This window comes from Ischnura elegans, chromosome 6 (assembly GCF_921293095.1).
Source record: "Ischnura elegans chromosome 6, ioIscEleg1.1, whole genome shotgun sequence".
NCBI classification, from domain to species: Eukaryota; Metazoa; Arthropoda; class Insecta; order Odonata; family Coenagrionidae; genus Ischnura; species Ischnura elegans.
The window spans coordinates 5,818,328-5,845,914 of record NC_060251.1 but is presented as its reverse complement, the minus strand read 5'-3'; the positions used below and the strand labels follow the sequence as shown (position 1 = coordinate 5,845,914).

The window sequence follows — 27,587 nt, the reverse complement described above, 5'->3', positions numbered from 1 at the left end:
AGAGATTTTTTGCCGAACGGATAGATATGGGAATTCGTTTTTCCCCCGAACCATAAAGGACTTTAAGTAACCCTAGTCCCAACTTCGTTAGAGCACTTCATTTTTTTTAGCTGTAAACGGCTGGTGTCCTAATACCCCCTGCCACACGCCTTTTAGGCGGCTTGCGGGGTGTTGTGTAGAAGTAGATGTAGATGAATCATGTTAAACTGTCAGTTACATTTTGTATATTTTATTGGTATGATTTTTAACATTCATTCAGCGTATGTTAATTGGTATGATAACTTATCCCTCAGTCCTATCACGCGTTAGCTTCCCTTTTCATTTGCGTCCATTATCCGTTTCGTCAATATGCGCTAAAATGAATAGGGGTCGTCGCTAATGTCGTGGAATGACTAAAGCAGATTTTAATAGGGAATTCTCAGCGTGATAATTCAACTCTGTTCGGTGACTAGTCAAATTTTTAATTTATCTCAATTTTAATTCTATGTCAAGGATAGTAGAAATGATATAAAATTTGGAAGTAAGGAAATAAAACTTTGTAAGGTTCACTGTTGTTTAATTATGGGCACGACCCGGGTTTCGTAACTTCGTTACACAAGTTACGAAACCCGGGTCGTGCCCATAATTAAACAATAGTGAACCTTACAAAGTTTTATTTCCTTACTTCCAATATGGAGAGGTTTCACTAAGTAAAGCCTGAAGTCATTAGTTACGATATAAAATTTGTCTATGTATTTTACCTGGGCAAAGAAAATTTATTTTGAACGTTTTTCGGCGTAATAATTGAAAAAGTATCCCACCTTCTTCGTTAAATTAAATATAAACGTAATATTACGCCGTTAACCCTCTTTAAGTGTTTACCGTGCAGTAGTGACGCGAGCGAGTCGGTCGGTTGAAAAATTCGGTTTGGTTCTCCAGTACTCGTTCCAGCGTTACGATTGCGTTGCAGGATTCTGGCATAAATATTAACGTAGTTACCCTTTTGCGAGAACTCTACGGGGGAAAATTACTTTGCTTTGGCCGCGAATCGAACATGGATCCTTCAGTTCTGCGCCAGGTGTTCCCCCACTTGAACTACCAAACTGTATTCTTCTCATGCTTTAGAGGACTTTATAGTTCACGCTGTCTGTAATACAATCTTGTCCTCTATAGCCGATGAAATTCCGTAGTGGAGGAAGACGTCTGGTTCTTCTCTGTCTGAATTTCGTACTTCAGGTGCACTAGCTGGTCACTCCATTATGTTATACCGCAGACTACTCTACTGTTATCCCCTGAGCTGGTCTTTTCGACCGACATGCTTTTAATTGCTCAATTTTTACTGATGAAAAATCTAAATTGGTCTCAAAAGCAAGTTACGTCTTCCAAGTGGGCGAGCAATTAGCTTCTGACCTTAGGCTCCCGAGTTCTAAGACCGGGTGAGGCCTTTTGGCTAACAATACGAAAACCTCTAAGCGAGGTTGGATAAGACAAGGATTGGCCCCTCTGTTAGAATGTGTGAAAATTTCACTCGTCCTTGTATCATCTTTTTTCTATGAATTGAAATTATTTGGCTTTTTCAGCATTCAAGAGTTCAATAAAATTTCTATATATATTTCATACTTCCGGCACCTTGCCGTTGAATATACGTGATGCTTTTGGACCAACGTCACGGTGTTTCCCTACCAATTTTCCCCCTTAGATGGAACTTACCTACGCGGCAATTTATTCCATTATTTTACTTTTTGTTACGCTAAAAACAACATATGCGTAACTAACTAACTAACTAACTATGCTCTCATGTATATACTATTCATTATAAAATTAGGTAGAAAACTAGCACTCAGTATTAGGAACAATCGTATGCTCATATACGAGGTAGGAAAATTGTCTAAACGGAGATAAGGATTTTAATCATCATGGTCATTAATTTTAAATTACCTTGAGAAATAAATGAAATTTAAAATATCTTCATCGGGAAATATTAAATATTTGCACTTCACTGAATTATTGGAATAGTTTCATAGGTTCAAGTAAGGATTTTTTTCCTTTGACATACAAATAGGTATTTTCGTTTTATATTTCCATCGCCTTGTCGTGGATCATGCCATATATGTGAGAGATATGCTTTTGGGCCCAGCTGTTGGCGTGCAGGCACTCGACTGAGATACGATAATTTCAAAGGCCTTCCCGTGTGTTTGTCCATCAATTCGCTCCGCCTCGCCTCACCTTTGACCCGTGACACGGCGACGGCGCTGCTGTTTATCGCCCTAAAGGCGGACTCCGACGCGATGTCCGTGCAGGTGATGGCTTATCCCTCCGTCCTATGACGCCTCCCCCCTCCCCATTTCTTCTTTGAGTCCATTACACGTCTCATTAATACGCGGTAAAATGATTACGATTCGTCGATAATTTCGCGGGACCAGAAGGAAACAGGGTTTTATCAGCGTAATAAAAAAATACAAATAAATGAAAATAAAAATAAATAAAGCAATAATTTTACCATGTTTGGTGACTATTAAAAACCTATTGATTTAGGGATTGGATTGAAGACGAAAACCAATCAAATTAGCCTCCGAGGTCATCGTTAAATAGCTGTCTCTCGAAAAAAAATCTTTGACGGGCAGGTGAAGTGAATAATGGCAGAAGTATGACATTTTAGAGCAAATGATGATGCATATATAAATGAAGAATAATGTAGGAGTTAAGAAAAACTGGCTGTTAGGAGAATTGAATGGCTACGAGAAACCTATCTTTGGATAGGTGATCGTGAATAATTATTTATTTTTCTAATGTAAGTATACTGGGACTAGCCGCGGTGATAACTTTACGGGATTCACCCGCAATGCACAAATTGTGCGGAAAACGGCGAATGATTTTTTCTCTGTGGATTTTTCGCACAATTTATTTTTCTGTTAACTAGCAGATAGTCATTGCTAACTACTGGACTGCCAACGCTGTAGTGACGAAGCTACTTCCAGAATTTTGTCATAGAATAAAGCCGTCATTGCCGAAGGAATGAATGAGGGCGTTAACTATTTTTTTGCAGTATGTACCCTTGTTAAAGAATTAGAATATAAAGAGATATAGATGTGTGGAATTATAAATGGTTATTTTTGCATTTTTTGATCCGTCGCTCACTTTTCGAGCTCTTCATGACTCCAAGTCGAAGTCCTTAACCCTCGAGTTGGAGGTATTTTATCATATTTTTATTATTATTTTTTTAAATTCTCACATATAGAAATATTACCCATTTATAGCGCCCAAATTGCAAGCAAATATATATTATGTAACGAGAAACAAATATAGAAAACATGTGCGTAGAAAGAAAGGGAATCGGAACATTCGGCAAGAAAATATATATAAATGGAAGCGATGTTATTGGTGATCAAAGAGCCAAGAAGACAGAACCAAGTTTGTGTAGACGTTCGGGGATAGAGAAAATGGATCTACGTTTGGAGGGAGGGAATTAAGAAGTGAGTGGAGGCGGAAAAAAGTGAGCTTTGGATGAGTGATAATCTGGGAACTATGTGAAACATGGAGTGGGTGCGTGTATTGCACTCGGAAGTTAAGAAAAGAAAAGAGTGCAGGACAGTCTGTGATTGAGTTGAGGGTATAGTGGATAAATTAAAGCTCACATTTAAGGTGTATAAAAGGAAGGTTGTTAATGGTATGAGTCCTTTTAAAGAGATCGGCATTGGGTGATTTCATTTCCTTCAAACCTGGTTTTTAGTTCTTAAAAAAATCTTCAGGCGCAGACCTTTGTGGCGCGCCTAATGCAGCTTCGCTTCCCTAGGCAATCGAGGCCACTGTCCCGCGCATTCGCACGGCCTCCGACCGAGCACACAGCTTCCGTAATCTCGTCCACGCGTAACGATAGAGAGAGGGTGATGGCGCACTGTGTCTTCCCCACTTATCGGCAAGAGAGGAAGCGGCGATGACGAGCCGAAGGTCCCGGGGCGTTCATCACGGGTGCCAAGTGCCACTCGCGCACGCTGCCACGGTGACACGGAGTGGACATCCGAGCCTCCCTAACGTCACCGCCGTGCATTCATAGACATGATTCCCGCGGTGATGAATCACGTTTGCCGCCCCAGAGACGCTTTGTGCACCTTCCTCCCCTGCGAATGGATTAAATTCAACGACACCTGGACACAATGCAACGGCCTAATCGGGTGAATACACTTTTGTTTCGCCATTGCACGCGATTAGGGTTTTCCAAAGGGAATCTAAGGAGACCTCCGAGAAACCGCCGAAAAATTTTCTTCTAGTTGTGTGCAGTGACTTCAATATTTAAAATTATTTGCCTATCCTTGCTATTTGAAAAAATTCGAATATCTATAAAAATGTTGCGTAAGAAAAAGTTTAAAAAGTAAAATTTTGATACTTTTCAATTCTATTTGCGGTATTTCCAATGTTTTTCCATGTAGGTATTTCAAATTCATTTCTTGGTTATTTATGGATACAATTTGATCCCTCCTCCTAACCGCATCTACATTCTACAGTTCCGGAATTTTAAAGAAGAGAGCGATGATTGAAAAGAGGAAAATGAATACGGGGTTTCAGTATTTTTTTAAAATTTCTATTGAAAATCAGAAATAGGCTGTTACTGCTTTATCGATACTAGTTTTATATAAATAAAATTTGATAACTAGAGGAAAACGGATACAGTAGTAAGGGTACTAGGAAGAGAATTGCATTAGCAAAGGAGGCGTTCATGAACAGAAAGGAGCTTCTGGGAGGTTCGCTATGTAAGAATTTAAAGAAAAGGTTAGTGAAGAGTCTTATCTGGAGTGTAGCGCTTTACGGTGCAGAAACGTGGACACTTAGGAAGGAGGACGAGAGAAGACTAGAGGCATTCGAGATATGGGTGTGGCGAAGAATGGAGAAGGTGAAGTGGACGGAGAGGAGGAGTAACGACAAAGGGGTGGATATGGTGGTTGAGGAGAGGCAGCTTTTAGATAAGATACGGAGGAGACAGAAGGTATGGATGGAGCGAGTGGTTAGCGGGGATGGGATGTTGAAAACAGTGTTCGAGGGAAGAATGTTAGGTAAACGAGGGAGGGGAAGGAAAAGAATAGCATTTTTAGATAGAATGAAAGGGAGTAGGTCTTATTGTGCACTGAAGAGGGAAGTGCACGATCTAAGGGGAGGCTCCCGGAATTCTTCTTAAACACTCCTTGGAAAACCACCTTAATCGGTAGAATACTTTAATAATAATCTACAAGAATATTTTGAATTAGCTCTTACTTTATTTGCGTAGTACGGCAAAGATATTTATAAAAACAAAATGTTGGCACCTCACCGATCCAGTTTTTGTAATAGCAATGTTTTATCTTTTAAAGTTAAATCAGGCGTGTCCAATGAAAATATCACTACAGCCTGCTCATAAAGAAATCTCTGCAGAGGATATGTTCATTTTTACGCAGTTTATTCAAGGCTTAAGGAGGAACCTGCGCTTCGAAATACTGCTTTCATTAGTTAGATAAACTCGATAAAAACGAGTCATAATCGCTAAATTTGTCATTCATAAAAATTAAAAGTAGTGCTAAATCAATCAAAATAGCTGTGCAATGCATGATTTTGACTAAAAATGGAATGATCCTGTGATATGAAGAATGGCTGTTATATTGACTCTTAGGTATTGGAAGAATTTAAATACTTTCTCGGGAAATACAGTAAAGCTTTATAACTATATCATTTGTGATGAATAAAATGAACTTAACTAGTGAGACCTTTTGCTCTGTTAATTTCAACCTAATTTGGAAAAATGGTTTATTTATAATTGCTGATCACCAACTCGACAACGCTGTCAACATTCGTAGTTACACACCGGTTGAGCACCTTTGTTTGTTTACGTTACCTCGTAGAGTTACATTGCATTGTGACAATGTTACTCGTTTTATTATCCACTTTACTTAGCCTTGAGTTATTAAATATACCTTTGGGCTGAAGTGATGGCTTCATTATGCCGATTTAAAGGCAAATTTGTGTCTGAAGTAAAAGGTAAGAGCTTGGATTACTTGAGAAAACGAAATGTGGCCGAAAGTGAACCCATCAATTCCATCGAAGCGATTCCAACGAGTGCATCTGTTGAAGGATACCGAATCGTCGACGTGCATTTTTAATTTCTTAAGAAATTTTTGCAATATTTCCCAACATAAAGTGTCCATAATTGTTTAAATAATCAATGCTTATGTCTTGATTTAAGAAGATTAATGTCCCTGTCGAATGACTGACACAAAGCTCTTTAATGTTTATTTCTTTGTAGATTTTCCATTTAATAGCCTCATCCATACTATTAATAAGGAGTTGATTAGTGAAAATTAGAAACTAATGTGTCAGTTGTAACCCAAATGTAATTCGAATCATTAGTATAAGGATAATTAAATAATAGTTGTTCCTAGTGCCGAAGTTTCAGTAAATTTGGAAGGCTGACATTGCAGCTTCTACGGACTCACTTTGGTCAGCTGTCATCGATTGTTCAAGAATGCATCCTAATTTTTATCCTTCTGCAATGACTTCACGAATAGGTAAATGTATTTACTGTTGTTTTTTCAAATTATGCTAATTGGACCTTTGGAAAACGTATCAAAGTAAATTGTTTGGTCAGTGAAAAAGGAAGTACTCTTGTCTATTTTATTTTATACTTTCGAAGAATTACATGGGTGAATATTCGATTAATTAGTACGTTCGCGAAGTTGTATTTCTAAATACTACATAGTCGGTACCCAACAGCAATATGCTTGTATCGTGGTACATTCATTTACCCGTAGACCTTATTCTAGACTTTTAATATCAATTAAATTGATGATTAAATACATAAAGTGCTAGATAATGAACTTCTATTTAAATAAGTAATTGCTACAAGTTGAAAACGATGTATATTTTTCGAAATAAATGTAAAACAATTTGAAGTAGTAATCAGAAAAACAGATAAACCATCGCAAATCTCAATAAATTCTATCATTTTCGCTTTTGAAGTGATACGCTTACAACTTCAAGGGATGAATTGTGTTCCGGTCATGATTATTCGCATGTTTAATAAAATTTAGGAGCATATAGGAATTACTTAAACAACCAGCACTGATAAATCACTACATATTTCGGCGTATAGCACGTTTCGAGATGAACTGAATATTCGTTTAATGAATTCTTAAAAAAAATGACACCGAAAAATCCAGTTCACTGGAATTATGCAGCAGTCGACAGGTGCAATATCGCTCTTCATATTTAACCTCCGTATACTTTGCAACGTTGCCACTACCTCCGCAGCATAATGGCTGCTCGCTCTGCAGAAAACCGGAAGTATGTTCTTTAAACTTAAATACTGGCGCTAACATATCGGTAACCCCTTCTAAAAAAATACATATATTGGGCATCGATGTCTATTCTATGCTGTGCTAATTTATCAGCGATATATTTCGGGCCAAATTTGAGATAAAAAATGTTTTACTAGGGAAGGTCATCATTCTCCCATAAAGACAATGTATTTCAAGGAGGAAATCCGTCATTTTCAAATCCATAAATCTTTCTTAAATGGCCGATGACATAGTAATATTTTTTCACTATTCGATAGAAAAAATAATGAGCAACAACATATGTGAAAATAAGGGGAGGTTTTCGAGCATGTTTTAAATGATGGTTCCTCCTTAAATCCGCACAACTGCCGACCTCCCACTCTCTCAGCCAAATCTTATACGACCACAAGCATCTCAAGGAGCATGATTCGACTTCACTGGCGAGCAAATAGACGATGATTCATTAGCTTTGATCATAACCCTACTCCACAGCAGCCTAACAAAGGATGGTAGCATTATTGTTGACTATTTACCGATATGCAACGGTGAAACGTCGAAGTTTGTGTCCGGTTGTCAAACTCACTTCAGCTTTTGAGATTTTCTGCTAGTTTTGTTTTTTTTTTTTTCAAGATAACATTTCGGTTTATAGCGACACACTGAGACCGATGCACTTTGCCCTAAAATTTATCAGCAACATTCCGTAGAACTGCGTACATGGACGTACATATTAATCAAAGCAGGCTATTAGAGGATTTAAATTGATGATTAATATTTATAATACTTAATTTGCATAGTATAAATATAACGAAAAAATGCTAAAATTATGAGCTTTTCTCGGAAATTTTGAGAGAAGTTTATATTTTATACGTGTTTTCCAATCCTCCGCGCTGGGGAGCGTGTGCTTACGGCGAAAGTGACGATTAGAGAGGCGATGAATGAGATTACATTTTGACAAGTAGTTCAATAAATGAGGAGAATATACAAAATCGGCTTAAAATTATTAGATATCTTTACGTGAGTATTGGGAAAGTGCCACCGATGCGTGTTCTATTTCATTGGAAAAGTTTCCATCCGCCCCGGATATCAGGTTGTCCTATTCACCGAAATATTTCTAGTATAACTGTCAAATAATTGTAAATATCGTAAAAACAAAGGTAAAAATGGTATTTTTGTGTTTGTATTTGCTGACCCCCTGATGATCGTGCGGTATACGCTAAGTAAAAATCTTGAAGGTCATGATTCGAATTTACTCTCAAGAAAATAGAAAAGTGGTTTTTATCTTAATATTATTTTGCAGTAGCCCATCAATGGTGAAGTAATACTGGTAGTCAGACACCGACTCAAGTTATTGACATTTTATGTCCCTTTGTTGCTTATCTTCCACAGTGTTTTACGCTCCTTTTGTTTCAGCCGTGACTGAATTGGACCCTATGTATCCTTCCGGGAAGCGTTGCTTACGCTTATGTTATACTTACGATGCTCTTGTTTTCGCTCCAAGATTTTGGCTGAATTCAACCCCGCTATTCCCAACCTTTATCTCATGAGTTACACTTCCTTCGAAGCCGCAGTTATGCCGAGGTGCTAAAAATGGGGATAGGAGGAAGCCTATTTGCTCAGCTCAAAAATTATTATTCATCGACAACTGCCTCGGTAGAAAAAAGAGAAGAGCGTAATCCGTCCCCTGAAATCCGGGTCGGCAAGAAACAAGTGACGGAGCAGGTGCGACGCGTACGAGGCTACGACGTCATAAATCTAGAGAACTTGGTTGATCCACCTTTTTCGTCGTATTTTCATAAGAAATGCATCCATTTTTTGTTTGCACGCCGAACGGGATTACGTGACACATATTTTCTGCAGAATGCCCTTGCCTTTGACATTACCTGTGCTAGCAGATTTTTTTCCCTCTTCACCCTCGTTGTGAGGTTTTATTTACAACTACATAATACCTCGACAGTTGCCTCAACAGGGGTGTTAGGGCACCAGCCGTTTACAAAAATGGTGCATGTTGAAGTGATTTGACTCCTGAGTTCACCCTTGCGTTCATTAATTGTGCCTGTAATTGTTCTGGGGAAAAGCCAATACCTCCGCCTATCTATTTGGCGAAATATCTATCTTATCGTTTCCGTTGAGCTAGGAAATGTAATGTTAAGTTCTCAGATTTTGTTCTACGTGTCCCTCGACAAGATGATCAGTTCCTAATAGCTCGCACAACATCGCAGTCTAGCTCCTGGCCTGCAAGTCTCTACCGGACCCCCAACCATAAATATATCCAATTCAAAATTTGCCACCCTCCACCCTTATTCCGGGCCTGCCGGTGCCAATTAATGGTTGTCTTGTTTGTATACATTTTGCGATTTTTCTTAGGTATTGTTTGTGTCTGCAGGGGACCATAACAGTCTCTTTGCAAAATTTATTTAAGGATAAATCCTCTCGCCACCGCGAGATCATTCCGCTTTTCGTATGATACCTCTGTGGTCACGATACAAATAATTCTATAACTCTGTGGGTTAATGTTAATTTCTGCAAAGTTAACACTGTACCTTGGTATTATTAAAATTTGTCATTTAAACTTCGGAAAACAAAAGCGCTTAAGTATAAAGTGTTCGAAACGGTAAACAATTTGCAATTACTTCTAACATATGCACGTATTATCTGTTCCAATGATCATAAGTATCTTGGAGTTTAGGTCAAAATGATGCAAAATTTTATGCCGACGTTTCGGCGTATTTACAAACCATCTTGAAGGCTTTAAATGAAAAACGAGAGTACAATATTGATACATAAACAAAATTAAAGGGGAATTATTAAAATTAGTTAAAGGAGGATTATTAAAATGAATTCTTTATATTAATTAATTAAAGTTTTGCATAGTTTGACCTAAACTCCAAGATACTTATGATCATTAAAAAATAAAGGTCAAAACGAGGAAAAGGAAAATCTAATTATTTTTTTCCACTGCCATTGAAATGCTGATTATTCTCTGAAAGCGATTGATGTAACTCAGACTAGAATTTGTGCTGAAGGGGAGAAATGTTTATGAAGTACCTCTTTGTTGAGAATCTTTTACCGTTTTATAACAATTTAACACAGCTTATTGATATTTTAAAAGCCATTATTTATATTTTAAAAGCCATTTAAAAGCCATATGTAGCCACAATTATCATAAAATGCTAGTATTAATGTATCTGAAATTATTCTTCTAAAATGACAAAAAATGTTATTCATCGCTCCAGTTAATTTTATTTTTCTCTTTTTCAGCTGCCTCAGCCCCAGATCTGCTTACTTCTACGAATTTCCTCCGGGTAAGTGCAAATCATCATTTCATTTTTAGATGCAGAATTAAGAGGTCAGAAAATTTCAGTAATATTTTAAATTAGCGTTATTGGCGAAGTTGACCTTTGCCCAAGTGCCAGGAATCCCTAGGATTGATTCTCATATTGCTAATAATATCTATAGTTGCTATTAACGTCCAAAGGATGTACATACAGTTTTTTCCTTGCCTACGTTGATAGACAACAGGAATTTCCTCATCTTCCTCAGAAAGACTATGGTACACCTATTATTTTGAAAGATACCTCCAGCTGGAATTACTTCACTAAAATAAGTAATATAATCATGGAAATAGCCATTTATCATTGCTGGTATGAGTACTTTTAAGTTAGTATAATTCTTCTGCAAGCCTCTTTAGCCATCTAGAAAGCATTTAGCATTGTGATATATCGTCATATTTACCACGCAGGTCTCGATATCAAGCTCTATTTTTCCTGACAAATTAATTTAGGGAGTAATATTTGGTGTTATAATTTAGTCGTGTGATAAATGCGTAATTATATTTACGTTCAGATATTATAATGGATAGATAGAGCTCAGTTGCGGAAACGGTTACATTTTATTACTTGGTTGTATTTCTTAATTTCGTAGAGAAAATTAGTACATTTATTTTAACTTCATAGCCAAAACACATGCGTCTTAACACATTCGCGTCGGGCCCCGCCGATAGGCGGCGTGCCGTGTTTTCCCAAGGATCGGCCGCCGCCTTTCGGCGTCTTGAAACACTGGTGATCCAAAATGAAATTTTTTTGTCGCCCGCTCGTCACAGCTGTCTCCTGAATTTTACCCGGTCTTTACATAGAACTACATTCTAAAATCTGCCCCCCGTTCTCAAATGTCATGCTTCGGAAATACAATGAAGCCTTCTTATTTTTCATTCACTATGTCATTTGATTCCGTGTATTCCTGACGCGTTTTTTACCCTTTTTCCGTGTATCATGTTTCCACAATTATATTTTTACAATCTTGCAAGTCGCTATCTTCAAAGAAGTCAAGATAACACTTCCTATGTAGCAAACCATCAGTTTGCCTTTTGGAGACACTTTTTGGCTGTGTGCTTCGTACAATGTACCTATTTTATTTTTGCTTTCGCGACATTGTTATTCAAGGCATATATATAAAGGGGAAACGGCAATCTCGTCCGCATAACTACTCGTCGTTTTCAATGGGTTACACGTATTACGACCGCTTTTAATTCATCACTTTTTTCACACTCCAGTTTGAGGATTTTTGAAGCTTACAAAACAGGACATTACTGGAAAGACGGAGCATACATAAGGTAAGTACAATTTTAAAAATAAATATAATTATTCTATTTATTGATTATCTTTAGAATTCAACAATAGTATTCACTATTTATTCATAAAAAATGAATTTCTATTTGTTGCTGCTATCCCGATAATGATTATGGTCTCGTTGTTTTCCGCAGGATAAATAAGAAGTTGCTTCATAAATACCATTCGCTTCGAATGACGTAAAATACCTTCAAGTATACTTTAGATAAAACTTAGAACCAGCTCAATTGGTATGTACGACTTTATTTGAAATGTTTGATTTCAATGTTTACAGCAATATTGAGAAATAATTTAACCTTTTTCTTTATTTTACTCTAAGAAGACTTCATGGAGAATAAACCGAATTCATCAAGAAAGCGGACAAGGAGCGCACTTCGTCACCCTGTGTCTATCTCCGACGAAGACATCGCTCGGTTCTTTGAGAGGGAAGAAGAAATTTCGGATGGAAGTGCAACAGATTCGGATTTTGATGTCTCCTCTGAAGATGAGGAAACCGACGAGAGCTCCGAGGATGACAGTGGTGCAAATGGCGATTGTCAGGCCTCAAGTGATTCAGGTAAACGCATATCCCCGGCAGGATGGCAAACTGAACGGCCAGTTATCACTCCTATTGCTTTTACTGGAAATTCTGGACTCAAAATACGGCCTCATGTTTTAGATCCAATAGGATTCTTCATGCTCTTGGCAAACGATGAATTTTTCAACCACATAATTTCTGAAACAAATATTTATGCCCAAAAATTGCAGAATAAATCAGTAGCTGATAAATCTAAAATGAAACCATGGAAAGACTTGACTAGAGGGGAGTTTGAAATATTTTTAGGGCTACTTTTTCATATGGGGCTTATCAGAATAAATAAAATTCAATATTATTGGCGAAAAGATGGGCTTTATGAATTTCCCACATTTTCAAAGGCCATGCCAAGAGACAGGTTCATGATCATTTTGCGGTGCCTACATTTTGGTCGTAACGCTCCTGATGGCCACCCTAAGCCAAGTGATCCACTCTACAAAATCCGCCCTCTTTTGAATCTTATCCAGACCAATATGAAAAAAGTGTACTATCCTCAGAAACAACTTAGCTTAGATGAATCGATGGTACTTTGGAGGGGAAGACTATATTTCCGGCAGTACATAAAAAACAAGAGGCATAAATATGGTATTAAATTGTACATGCTAACGGAACCAAATGGGCTTGTTTTGAATTGCTTGGTTTACACAGGTTCCAAGGATCCAAATGTTGGGGGAGTTGGTCACTCAGAAAAAGTTGTACATTCGCTTCTATCTGATTATACTAATGTTGGTCATGCTGTGTACATGGACAACTTCTATAACAGCTATAAATTGTCGCGAGAACTGCTGGGAAAGAAAATATATTCCACGGGAACTCTCAGAAACACTAGGAAAGGCAACCCTCATAATGTTGTAAATAAAAAATTGGCAAAAGGAGAAGTAGTGGGCCAGTATACGAAAGAAGGAATTTTCATATGCAAATGGAAGGATAGAAGAGAAGTTTTAATGATTTCCTCGGAGCATTGTGGAGAGATGATATAAGTAGCAAACAGAAGGGGTAAAATTTCTAAAAAACCAAGCGTTGTAGCCGAATACAATAAATTTATGGGGGGAATAGATAGGGCGGACCAGATTATTTCTTATTATCCAGTGGAGAGAAGAAGCCTGAGATGGTATTTAAAATTAGGGATACACATGTTTCAAATACTTCTAAACAACTCGCAAATACTACATAATAAATTTAGTAGCCAACACATGAGTCTTCAGAATTTTCGTGAAAGTGTAATCGCCAGTCTTATTTTCAAAAACAAGCCGGCAGAAATTCCAGCGCCAATCCAGCGAAAGGAAAAGATCCATTTGCCAGTACAAATACAAAGTGAAAAGGGTTCAAGAGCGCAAAGAAAAAGATGTCGTAACTGCTCAACGACAGGAGTAAGAAGAGACGTCGTCACGTACTGCCCGATGTGTGATGGTGAACCAGGACTATGTCTTGAACCCTGTTTTAGAGTGTTCCATAACTATTAATCGGTAAATATGTTGCAAATTCCAATTACAATTGTTGCAATGTTTATCCAATTAATGTTTGAATTAATAATAAAAGTGTGAATTGTATTCAAAGAAGAAATATATTTTAGATGAAGTTTTGAAACAAAATAGCGTGTAATTATTTTGAAATACACATTTTTTTAGTATACTTAAATAAAATTTTATGTTTAAAGTTTTTGCTACTCTGGCTTGCATTAGTCTAATCGTGAGACCAATAAATAACACTGCTATGCGAGGAAAGAGCTTGCTTGCCGACATTAGCAGCATAGGAAACATCACGGAGAGCGGTTCACTTCCGATAGGCGGCATGGTAATGACCTGAAAAATTGTTGGTAAAATTGTCGTCAATATTAATAAATTGGTCATAGATAATCATTACATTACCGAAATATTATACGAAACAAATAGTAGGAAATAGAAAGATATGCGCTAACATCTATTTTTGAAAACAATCTCGCCGATCGGGCAGCCGCCGATAGGCGGCGGAGATAATGTTTAAAAAATTAACGGTTAAAAAATGAAATTCAGCGAAAATATTGGCGTAAAATTTGTTTATGTAAAGCAACGGTTGGTAATCAAAAGAAAAAGATTCCCGGTCCTACGTAAAGTCGTGTCCTGAATGTCCGCACCGAATGTGTTAACACAAATGACTTCATTTTTTAAATCAATGTTCATAGTTCCCTATTATTTTGTAATACAGCTTCTTTACGAGTCTGACTTATATTATCACTTTGATTATTCAGCAATTGCCCACTTGGTGCAGGATTAGATGCTCTGCGCCTGAAGATTTTATAGTTCTGTGCTCCAGATTTAGAGAGGACGACCATATTAATTTACTCCGTGGCCGCTTTGTTCCTTCATTAATCAACAGGACGAGGAAAAATTTTTCGCGCGAGAGAGATATTTGCATAATACTACGATGCACTCCTGAGGGTAGTCGAATTATATGGATCCATTATTCTTGTGACGGCATGAGTTGTTATCAACGCCGCAATAAATTCGGCCCTGCTGAAGCCAAGATATATTTTTTATCCAATTCCGAAGTTGCATAATTTGTCATCACAATCACATCACTTCCACAACAGCCATTAAAGGCGTATCTGGGCAACAGCAGTTATTTTATGGAGGCTAAATTTAATTTTCCGGCATGATTTTTTCCTAATCACTAAAGTTTCATATTTATCCCATTACTTCATCACTCGTAAATTCTGTGGAAAATGTTTTTATGATTATTTTATTTGGTGAGGTATTATAAAATAAATTTAATATAGCGGGAGGCTTTACAGAGAAGAATTATATTCCGTAATCTAATGCTGGCATATTTTGCAGGGTGGCGGTTTTTCTTCTGCTGCTTTTATTAAAAGCCCTCAAATTATATTTATGTACGTGAGTTATCTAAATGAACAATTAATGAGAGGTATTAAATATAATTTTGAAGTTTTTTGGAGGTGTTGTTAGATTTTTATTTATTATTTTTAGATGTTTTATGTTGTTAGATTTTTGGTTATATTTGTACCTTTAAATAAGTTATTTTTCATCTTTAAGCAGTATAGAGTAAATATAGAATCTTTGGTTGAATTCATCATTTGTGAAATTAGTATTTTTTAAATTTCCTTGGCTATTCAGTAATACCTTTCGTTGATTCAATTCAAAACATGGATATCCCAAAGATATCGAACAATTGGGAAATTTGAACAAATTTTTTTTTTTATTATTCGAGTTTGGTCTCGGTTACCTCGTAGTGAGTCTTAGCTGATCAATTCCTGAGTCGTGGATTCCTATCATATCTGATGGACTGTTTAGGCCCCCTTAATAAGCTGCTCTGCAATTGATTTCGGTGTATTTATGAAAAATATCTTAATAGATGGTAAAAAAATCAATCGTTAGTAACATGTGATACTGCAGAATATATAGACTCTGTGGTGAATTAAGTTAGTCAATCCTTGTGGCTTAAATGTACCAGAGTAAAAATAATTTTACAACTGCCATTAGTGCATAATCTGTATAGTGTGATGTCGAGTTAAAGACTTAACGTTAGATGAAATGACGTGTCAATTAATGCGACGTATCTAATGCCATTTCTATCTACTCGTATAGAAACTAGGTCCCTATGACGTCACGAGGAGTGGCATCGCATGGGCGCCAATCTGGCCTTTTTCAAATGCGGGTAAAAATGACCATTGCCATTCTTATAAACTGGGATTTCTAAAACCAAATAATTTTTATACTATGAATACACTAATGGTGAGTAATGAATCGCAATCAATGCCTTTCGTTTTCTTTGATGAAGGGAACTACATTATTAGGTTGAGTGTCAGTATTATGTATGTTTTAATGCTGAATCGATGTTTTTTTAGCCTGTATCGTCATTTAGTATTCACTTTACTGTCTTAAATATTGTAAATCATTTTTTCGGTTTTTCTGTCTCAAAACATTGAACAAACGAGTGAATTCATGAGTTAACCTTGTATGATGTTAGGCACGATGTGGTGGAAGTTCGTAATATTGTTGAAATGACACATTGCAATATTTCCACTTATAGATTTATTTTACACTACGCGTTTCGTCGTTACAACGTCGTTACAACACTTGAAAATGTCGTTGTAACGACGAAACGCGTAGTGTAAAATTAATCTATAAGTGGAAATATTGCAATGCGTCATTTCAACAATATCATGAGTTAACCTTTACGTTTTTTAGAATGCCTAAGAGTGGAGCATATAATTCCAATCAACTAATTTTTGCGGACGGTTTTATTTGAATTAGTTACTGACAAACTACTACTTTCAATGAGAAATAAATGTCTAGACTATTTATCGATGAATACCTCTTAGTTATGAGTTGAAAAGAATATTATTTATCGAAAACAACTTTTTTTATAAATTATATAAAAAATTCCACAAATTTTAGTTTCCCCCTGCTCTGGAATCTGGAATTTGATATAGGAATATTATAAAAAATGCTTTATCCTTATCTCTGTTATTGAAGCATTGCAATATTGCGTGGCAACAGTGCAATAAATTATTATTTTATAGGAAAGAAAATAGTGATGTCGTTTGTCCTCTGCGTGCCTCTAAAAACAAAAGTATTTTGTAGTCTGCAACGTCTCTTGATTCTCTTTCTGCATATGCTATTCCTCTTCCCGCATTCAGTATAATTGGCATTTTGCCTCGTTGGGATGGGTTTTTACCATTCATCGGTGGCTGGAGGAAAGATGGGTGTAGCAGCTGAGATTTAACCCGAGAAATTATTCACTTGCAAACCTCCTCACGTTTATTTGTGCTGCGGTATTGAAAACAGCCAGTGTTTTAGGCTGGATTTCCCCATTATACCTAATTAACTTAGCCGTTACTACTACCTATAGGCTCAGGGTGTTACTTTATCATATTTCCAATTGGTGCATGATATTTTGTTCAGGCCACGTCTTAGTGCACTTTACGTATCCATCTCAACTGTTTTTGTATATTATTTATTTTTAATTGCATTTAAAGGCAATTATTATCACAGGAACCGGAATCGAAAGAAACTTTCAGCTAACAATTCGCAAATCATTATCCCTTTGCTAAATTTCGTTCTCATACTAATTTTTTACTATGATATGCCATGCCTTGGAGATTCAAACTAGAATCGGAGATGGATAAATTTCTGTGAATATTTTGTCTGAGTAAAAACTTAATGACGCTACTTTGAAAGATTTCATTTACTTTTTTTTAAGATCAGCTACAAATAAGGAGATCATGAAACTTTGAGATACTGACAATTTTAATAAAAAATTTCAGTTAACGACTTAGCGCAATCCCCCCCAATTAATATTTGCAGGAGTTTGGAAATGAGTGTTGATATTATGTCATATTTCTATCTAAAAGCTCAGTTAAAGAATTAAAGCAACGTTGCCGGGCAATAGTGCCAAACAATCGTTATATTTTAAAGGAAATAGCTGGAATTTATTTTCAAAAACCGCGTTTGTAGTCTGCAACGCCAACCCATTACATCTTCCTCCGTATACTGCTATTCCCCTTTCTGTATTCGGTATTATAGGGATTTCGTTTCAGCGGGATGGCTTTTAATCATTTATCGCTAGCTGGCTATAGTAGGTGAGGGTAGAGAAGAGAACCAACCCGAGCCATATTCATTAGCAAACTATTTTTCGTTTCTTTGTGCTTATGGTATTGAATGCGGCCGTAATGCACGGAGGGGTGTTGGGGAGGCCAGGCTGGACTTGCTTCTCTCTTTTCCTCCCTTTGGCGGGAAGTGCGGGCAGGGCAAATGATGTCCCGAATTTCGCCCGGATAAAGGCTCTTTAATTCCACCTGTCCCTCGCCGCCCCATTCTTCCACGCCCTCCCTCATCCTTTCACCACGTTTACCCTCTTCAACGTTTTTACCATCATCATCCCCCTCCCCTCCCTCTCTTACCCTCAAGCGCGTCGCTATTTCCATCCCCCTTTACACCCTCATATCCTCCTCTTTCTCTTCTCTTCCTTGCCCTCATATTCTGCTTCCTCTTCGTTATCTCAGACCCACAATCCGCCTTAAAATTCTCTCTCATACGCTTTTGCTTTCCTTGCTACTTCTTGTACTGCAGTGGGGTTTTTCGCTGAAGGATACTACACCCTTATCCTCATGTTTTTTCCTACAAACAGAATTTTTTTTGCACAAAATTTTCACATGTAGTTGTTTATATTTTTGACATTTCACAAATAGTGTATATTGTATATCCTTTGTATTGTAAACGTTTGTCTGCCATTTTAAATATGTTTGCATTGACGCTATGGAGGGGTTAGGTGGAAGAGGGGACTTCTTCGTCTCAACCTCGCCCGAAAAAAGGCATTTTATTATTATTATTGTTCTTTTTATTATTCTTTCTGCCATTTTAATGATAGTTATAATGTTGTGTATTCTAAATTAATATACAAATAGTGCATTACATAAATGAAAATTCATATTTTTATATCAAACTCATTATGTCACGACCATAGTTACACAAAAGTGTGCTATGCATGCAAACATTTGTAAAAGCTTTATGCTAAATGACCATTAAAACTTTAATTTAAAGAAATAGCAATTAAAATTTTTCGGATTACATTTAAGACGTTCTTAACCGTACGAATCCATGGAATACGGAATAGGTTCGTGAGAGGTTACTTCAATGTCAATATAAAATTGTCACGTTGCCACATTTGAACCAAGCCGAGATATGACCGTGTGGATTTCTTTATTATTACTAAGCATAACATTGATATAAGTGGTAAATATTTATCGGATAATACTTCTTGCTCCCATAAAGTGTATCGACGAGGCCAACCGTCATGATGTCACTCGATTCCCATTCATTGCTGCCGCTGTAAATTAATATTGTGATATATTGGATGAGCTCACCACTTCATTTGGTATAATTACCTGACTACCTGACGTGATACAGCTGTCACTTAGGAGGCCTTTTACGATTTTTTTAGTCTATTATCAGTCGCCATAGTCTACGTATACTGCTGTTTCTCTCACAATATTTAGTATGATAGGCCTATTGCCTATAATACTGAATACTGAGTGCGATATTCACTCTTCACTCCTGGAGATGACCGCAGGGTGAGCTGCCGAAGCGTTGTAGATGGAGGTTTTTACGAGGTAGACAACCTGAGACGAATTTCTGCCGAAACATGTATTTTTTCATGATTTTATTTTCTTTTGATATTCCCGTGTCACATTCGCGGTACAAGATCTCAATCAATTATTAGTATTATCACTTCACCATAACTTGGATACCATGACACCATACACATGAGATATTGCTCAGTCTAACAGTGTCTGCACCCTAAAAAGCCCAAATCTTTCCCGAGTTCATTTCCTCTTCCTTCTCTTCCTCTTTCATCGTTATCTCATTCCTGCACTCCGCCCTTTTCTCTTCGTCCCTCCTCACTCTTTTTCCTCTTTTCCTATCTCTCTCCTCCTCTCCCTCTCATTATTGCCGTCTCTCCGCTTTCGTTTCTTCCCGCAAATGAGAAGTTATGAGCCTCTCTTCCATTCGTTCCCTTTTTCACACCAACCTCTACACCCCTCCCTTGTGTGCGGCGTGCTGACGGAGAGAAGAAGTACCAATGTTTCTTTCAAACACGAACTATAATATTAAAAATTACTTTACACAAATTACAAGTTTTTGGGGAGAACCTTCTCTCTTTGGTGCCGACACGTTTCCCGCCACTCCTTATTCTATGCGTCCGCAACCCGGTTATTGATGTCGGACAAAATCCATTTTTATAGCAATCCATTTTTATTTAAATGAAAACTTTGACTTTTCAACAGGAATCTAAATTTTAACCAAAAGATTGATACATGTAGAAATGGACGGTTCATTTCAAACAAACGGTTCACACAAAAACATAATTATTATTAAAAACACCACAGGATGAAGTTCGCCATGAAAAAATATTCGACTTTTTTGTCGACAAATTTTCTCAGAATGAACTTCGGGATGGGTTTTACCGAGCAAGATGTTGACGTCATAAGTCCACACTGTGGCACATGAGGCGTGGGTCGTGCTTACTAAGCCACTGTTGGAGAGAAAAATACTTATTTTGCCGCTGGTCAGAGACGACGAATTTCAAAGCACTGCAGGAACAAGTGACTTTGTACGCAGTCACGCGCACGGGTGCAAAGTTAAATACACCAACGGTCCTAAAAACATTAAGCAGAAGAAGGGACAACTTAGTTGGCCACATTTTGAGGCACGATGGTCTGATGAAAACAATCGTTGAAGGACAAGTGGAAGGGAAAAAGGGCAAGGGACGGCCCCGAATGAGTTATATAGGACAGGTTATAAAGGATGTAAAAGAGAATAAATATGTAGCTATGAAGAGATTAGCGGATAGGAGAGAGAAATGGAGACTTGCGTCAAACCAATCTTAGGATTGTTGACTAATGATGATGATGATGATGGATGAAGTTCGCCATGAAAAAATCGGGAGATGATCCTAACCGGCAATCGGAGATCCGGGTTCGAATCCCGGCTAAGTCAAATATTTTTTATTGCGAACTTCATCCGTTGGTGTATTTAACTTTGCACCCGTGCGCGTGACTGCGTACAAAGTCACTTGCTCCTGCATTGCTATTATTATTGTTGTTTTTGTTGTTATTATTATTTTTCCACAAGATTTACTTGGAGGTCTGCCAGTGTCGGGCCTTGCCAAGACACTGCCTCAAGTGCTTACTAAGAGGGACAAAAAAAAACAAAATTCATTCATTCATTCATTCAAAAAAATATTCATTTAAAAACAATCTAACTGTTCTACATGTATCCAGTATTACAGATTTTTGAATGTTATATAATGTATTTCTTTTAATTTTTAATTGTTCAATTCCAAATTTAAGTGATTAATCCTTAAGCATTATTCCTGTTGATGATATTACAATGGGGATGATGGTGACCACGTTCTGTTTCCAGATAGTTTTTATTTGCCTTTTATTACTATAATTATTATAATTTTCTTTACAATTATGTTTCATTTATTTCAATATTTTAGCCTTGATTTGAGGTCACTGCTTCATGAATGTACTTTTTATCTTTCATTCGTTGACTTTTAGAGCAAATGATTTGAACTCTGAGCAGTTAATTTATTTACTTACTTACTTTCCAAAGTGTATTCACGCTTACCAATGTAGGTATGCTACTTTTAAAATATCTGGAAATAACAGGCATTTCTCTTTTATCTTCGTCATATTATTTCGACTCACACCATGAATTGCTGCCTTTCCCTATTTTCCCTACAGAGTTGAAGTGAACTACTTTCCTCTGGTCTTGAGAATTTCGCTTCATTATTTAAAAATTTGTCTTAAAAAAATAAGTAGATCCTTCAACGGAGGTCTGTATTATGTTGAGGGTTTTTTAGCGTAAGAAACACGGAAACACTTTTATCAGGGCATGCGAAATTTTATAAGAACGGAGTATCAAACGGAATGGTATACGCAAAGTGAAAATAATATGAGCCACAGAGAGTATAAGAGGACTGAAAACAAATGATGGGGAACCGCGCGCATGAATGTGGAGCACAAAGCCCGATTTATATTTGTAAAAATGTATCCGTCTCACTTAAGTGGTCTTTTTTGGTGATGTAGTTCTCGATTAGTGCTCGTGCTTTCATTTTGAAAGACTGGGTCGTATTTATTAGACCCTTAGCATCGTTTGCCATTGCCTCAAAAGTTAAAAATTTTACCTCAGTATTTTCTCAGTTGTACTTTTTTAGTACTTGAGATTAAGTCAAGCTCAATAAATGCTATTATTGTATATTTTCCCAGAAAACTTCAGATTACCTACTACGTTAGTTTTAAAAAGAAGTTAAACATCACCAAAAATAACTAAAATGCGATCGGTCGAAAAGGAGGTAGGCATCCCCTTATGTGCTACCTGTGAATACCTCGTAAAAAGGTTTTGTTCTCAAACATTATTTATTTAACTTATTTCATTTTTTATTTCGTCATTTCACGCACAATTAAGTCCAAATATGGGGTCCATAGCTATTTTTTTTGCGTCGAATTCTGTTCAGCTCTATATTGACGGTCGAGAAGGAAATTTTATTTAAAATTCTCTTTTCAGTGCTACCCGTGAATTACTCCAAAAAAGGTTTTGTTTTCGGTCATTGTTAGTTTCAGTTATTATTTAATTTTTTTTAATTGCATGATTTCATTCACTCGCAATCGGCTGCGAATATTGGGTGGACTGAGCTGAAGCTCTTATTTGCGTCGAAATCTGTTCCTCCTACATTCTCCGTCAGGACTGTTTGTTATGCTTTGTTTTGAAATGAAGAGAAGAGTGTATGAAGTGAGATTTCGGCTGCGCTGGTCCGCGGGATTGGACGGAACGAACGGAGCGGGCCCTGCGGTGTATTTTACGCCGGTATCAAAAGGCGGAATATGTGATTGTGGGCTGCGCGAATTCGGACCTCTGCCGCGGGAGAAGAAATGGAGGGAGAGGAGGAAGGGGAGGGAGCAAGTACGCGCCGGAATAATCCGCGCCCATTTCCGCTCCGCATGAATATTCTGCCACGCTGCCCGATTTTCACTTTTTTCCTCAACGCGTCTGTGCGCGCTATGGTGTTTTTTTTTCCTCTCTCTCTCTCTCCCTCTCTCAGCCGCGAAGAAAGGCGAAATTTTTATTTTAATCGAGCATTAGGGAAAGACCGCGAGGGGAAATTTGAAAGAATCACGTGAACTCGTTCCGCTTTGGTTAGTTTGAGCGTTCCTCAGGGGAGCGGTATAGGCTCTCAATTATTCTGAATGTCTCCGGTAATATTATGAATTCTCATATCCTGTACTACCCTTCCTCTTTTCTTTTTTACCTTCCTAGTGAAAATGCGCAGGAGATAACACGCAAAGGATGGAAAGTCACCCAAAAGAGTATTATAATATAGTTTTCCTGCTCGGTAGTTAGCAATCCTTTCGAAAGAGCGGCTGTATCTACAAATCTATGACAAAAACCGTTGTTGGCAGTTAATGCTTATCTTGATTTGATAAGACTTTTGAAAATTGAATGAAATGCAAAAATATGTTATGATTGTGCAATTGAATTGTGCGTTTTACTTGATAAAATAAATTTCCTTTTTTTTAATTTTCTCAATTGATGGCATCATAAAACTTTTGACAGTGAAATTGTTCGAAGGAAAAAAGTTCAAGGCCAGACCATTCAGAAATTTTGTTTTGCAAATTTTGACTTTTTCTTATTTTACAGTAAGTTATTAGAAAAAATAGAGAGTTATAAGAATGCAATAGAATTTTAAAAAACACGCTTAAAACGCATTTTAAACGCACGTGTAAAAAGCATTAGCAGGAAAAAAACAATTTTTTCATCATTTCAGAGGATGAAGCTTGGGTCCAAATTAAGTTCAAAAATTATTATTGCTTGCCAAACCGTACTTAGTCTATCAGGCTCTTTTATACCCATTTCTGATAGACGTAATGAGCATCTACGGTTTATTCTCTGATCTATGAAAGGCCTATTAATTACTTTTAGGTGCATTTCACTGTTAATGGAAAAAGCGTGTTTTTAATCTTTATTCTTTATTCCTGTTTGTTAGCTCATCTGGCTTATGCTTTATGTGTGACGAATCCACTTACAGAGCAAATCGGTGACTTTACTTATACTCAGAAGATCTTACGCCACCGCCTAATTCTCCATTAGTAACGCCTTAATGAACTATTTCTTATTGAAAACTTTACGCTGTCTTGTATTCCCAGTTCCTTATGCCATTTAACTCGCAACGCTCGGCATTGTGCATATTTATTTATGTACTTACGTTACGTTTTCTGTGAGCTGTGTTTGAGAATGCGAGTTCGCCCGGTCACTGAGGCCCGTGAGGGAGGCTGGAATTCGCATGCTTATTCAGTGTGGGCGGGACTGTTCATTTCGCCTCGCCGCCAAAGGCGATTCTTCCGGAAAGTTTTGTTGGTATGCAGAAAATTATCCGACCACTCTCCAGGGGATGCATTCCGGAGAATCACGAAGATTTCACCCTGCAACCCTCCGGCAAATACTCCATTCGTAAATAACCCCGCTTCTCACCTTGGGGTTGTTTTATCCCGCTGAATATGAACTTATAACGACGAGCTACTGCAAGCATTCTGCCGCCCTACCCTTTGTAATTACTCTGCGACATTGAATTTGCACTCTTTCCATTCCCGCGAGTATCAATTCCTTCCGAAATAGCAGTGGTTTTGGTCCAATGATTCCCACGGATCGGCGAATCATTCCAATTGGGAATGTGTAATATATTAAATTATTCACTCATAGGTTTGGTATCCAAAATTAATTAGATATCCAGTAAATGTATTTCTTTTCCCTATATTTTCATTTCGTGGGAGGTCTTCGATGAGGCCACAACCAAAGCTGACCTTCTAAAGGCAATTAGATTTAGTTACTAGCTGTGGGCTCTATCTAGTGTTGAGTATATTTCATGAAAGATAGTAAGACATGTAGTTCAAGTTTTCTTAATATCTAATTCAATCCATACTTTTTTCGTGGCGCAGAAATAAAAGCAAATATAATTTGGTGTTAATTAAAGAGGTAATCTGGGCTGTCCACCTCCCTCAATAATTATTGTGTGAGCGGGAACAGCCCGGAGTGAACCACAAAATATTCGATGGAAACCTAACTTAACCGGTAGGATAACGTTAATATATAGCTACACTTGCGTGTTTGAATATTTTGTTACCATCATGAAACTTCTTATTATGATATTTTCTGCTTAGCTAAATGTTTAAATTTCGGAAATAAGCAAGTGTGAAAAAAGGTCATCTATAGGTATCCAGGAAATCTCTTGACGATAGCCTAATTTATTTTGCGCGTATATATCTGTCCATAATACGTGTCGATAATATGTGTCGAAAAAAGACGGCGGGAAGTTTGCCAAGACTGCGGGTGAAAACTGCTCCATTGCTTCAATTTACAATACTGATTTTTGCGGTTCAGTTATAATAACTTATTGCGTCAGTTGTGGTAAAAAATACTACTGCGATGCCGATTGTTGGTCCTGGTTTGGTGTTACTATGGGGGAGTCAGGTCCAAAGATTATATTAGTATTTGCTCTGGGCCTTAAGCACCCCCGCAGGAGAGGTAGCCCAGGGGCTGGAGTCATTGTCAGGGGTGGAGGAGAATGAAGGTGGGGAAGAGAATCAGGTGCGCAGTCTGGGGAAAGGTTGGGTATCGAGAAGAGAGGGATGTTTTCTACTCTTTTTCCGTGGTTTATTTATAAAAATAAATAGTCCCTATTATGAATTGAATTGGAGAGCTTATTGTGGGAGAGGTAAACAGGCCAGGGTTATATGCTCAGTATTTTTTTAAACCTACCGTAATCAGTGTAACACCTTTAATAACAAAAATTACTTATTATAAATTTTCACTAATTTATTGAATCTCCTTTATCTCAAATATAAAATTGTCTCCTAACACATTTTAATGAGAAAAAGTTTTTAAATTTGAGTTGCTGGCAACGTTGACAAGGGTTTTGAAGATCCATTACGCTGAATATGAAAAGATAATAGCACTTATGAATTAATCACGATTCATCATCATGATTCATATCGAAAAACGTCCAGAAAAGTGCAAAATACCACCGGTTTCAACATGTATACTCCGATTCGATCGGGCGCGAAATTATCACCTCTTTTGAGTATTCTGCAGCTTCAATTTGCGAAGGCGTTTCTAATTCAGACTGTTTCTAGCTTAAGTAATCCTGGAATTATCCCCATGTCACGAGGTGACAATTGCTGGTCTTATCTGACTATTGGGGGTGGGAGCATCCCAAGCGATCGTATTTACTCTGTGCCTTAAGCAGCCCTGTAAAAGAAGAAGGCACAAGGCCTGCTCTCATTGTCAGGGGTTGAGAAGGATAAGGGTGGGGTTGGAGAAGCAGGTGCGCGCAGTCTTAGCGGGGGTGGCTGGGTATCGGGCGAAGAGGGATGTTTTTTCTCCCCATCCCTCAGCCAGTGGTCGGGGGTGCGCAGCTCCTATATTCATTTGTTTTCGCCCGCAAGCGAGCGGGGGGGAGGGGGGGGGCGCGTTGGAGTCGCTTCAAGCAACGCCGTTCGTTATTGGGCCCGTCGCGTCCTAGGAGCCGTCTCCTTCCTGAGAAATTGCTTTTTTTGCCCCTTTTATTTCGATAGTGGTTTTTTTATTCTCGTCCGTACCCCCTGAGGTGCTTTCCCGATGTTTTTCGTGCGGAACAGTTAAAAGGGAAAGGTGGAGGAGAGGAAAATTCGTTACGGGGATGAAATGGGTGCAGATTCTTTTCATCCCGCACGAGTTTCTTCGTGGGTCATGTATTTTTTATGGCTCTAAGTCTAGAAACGCGTTTACCGCAAGCTGGATGGGCAACGGAGCAATCTTTATTAATCACCTTGGCGATGAAAAGTTTTTCTGCACATTACTCCTGCCGGAATATACTGGAATGTTAAATGCTCACAATAAAAACAATATCGTTACGGTATATTGAAATGTATTGAAGAATATGATAGGTAAGAGGATATTCGTGGTGTGAATTCCCCTAGCCTAGCTGAATATAAGTCACACCCCTGTGACTTAAACCAGGGTGACCTCTATCCTCACCGATCCAATTTAAACGTAGGGTTAAATCACAGAGTGATTAAAGTGACTTGCGTAAAAATATTCAATGGATTTCCTCATGTAAAATTAAATTATTGGTAATGAAATTTGAATACTAAACATGAGAAATGTGTGTATTGCGGTTCCCTTGTTGTGGTTCCTTTTACAAAGGGGTGACTTTTTTCTAGGTCTTTCCCATTGGAACGTTAAGTTCTCATTTAAGTATTATATTTTAATTTCATATAGATCCTTCCCATGTAAATTTCGTGATCATGTGTAATTTTGCGTTTTATACAACTCCTCAGCGTTCATTTTTTGTGGTAACTCTCGTTGGTTGGCAAAGGCACTTCCAAAATATCAGGACTCTTTTGCTTGTTTATCTCCACTAACTAATGCGGTTAACAACTTTAGTGTTTTGTGAGCTCAGTATTAATAGATATTCTTATTTTTAAATGCATTCCAATAATTTCGCACACACCCTTATATGAAATAGGTGTCGAATGTACTTCTACAGCATACCACTGTGCAAATATAAAATCAA

General features: G+C 37.6%; 1 protein-coding gene across 1 annotated transcript in view; it reads left to right on the top strand.

The window, feature by feature from the left end:
• LOC124160425 overlaps positions 1 to 27,587 on the top strand; it is a 262,640-nt gene that overhangs the window by 5,048 nt on the left and 230,005 nt on the right. Inside the window, exon 4 of the mRNA XM_046536282.1 lies at positions 10,536 to 10,579. Within this exon, the coding sequence (XP_046392238.1) occupies positions 10,536 to 10,579 (44 nt within the window). The remainder of the gene's footprint in view (positions 1 to 10,535; positions 10,580 to 27,587) is intronic.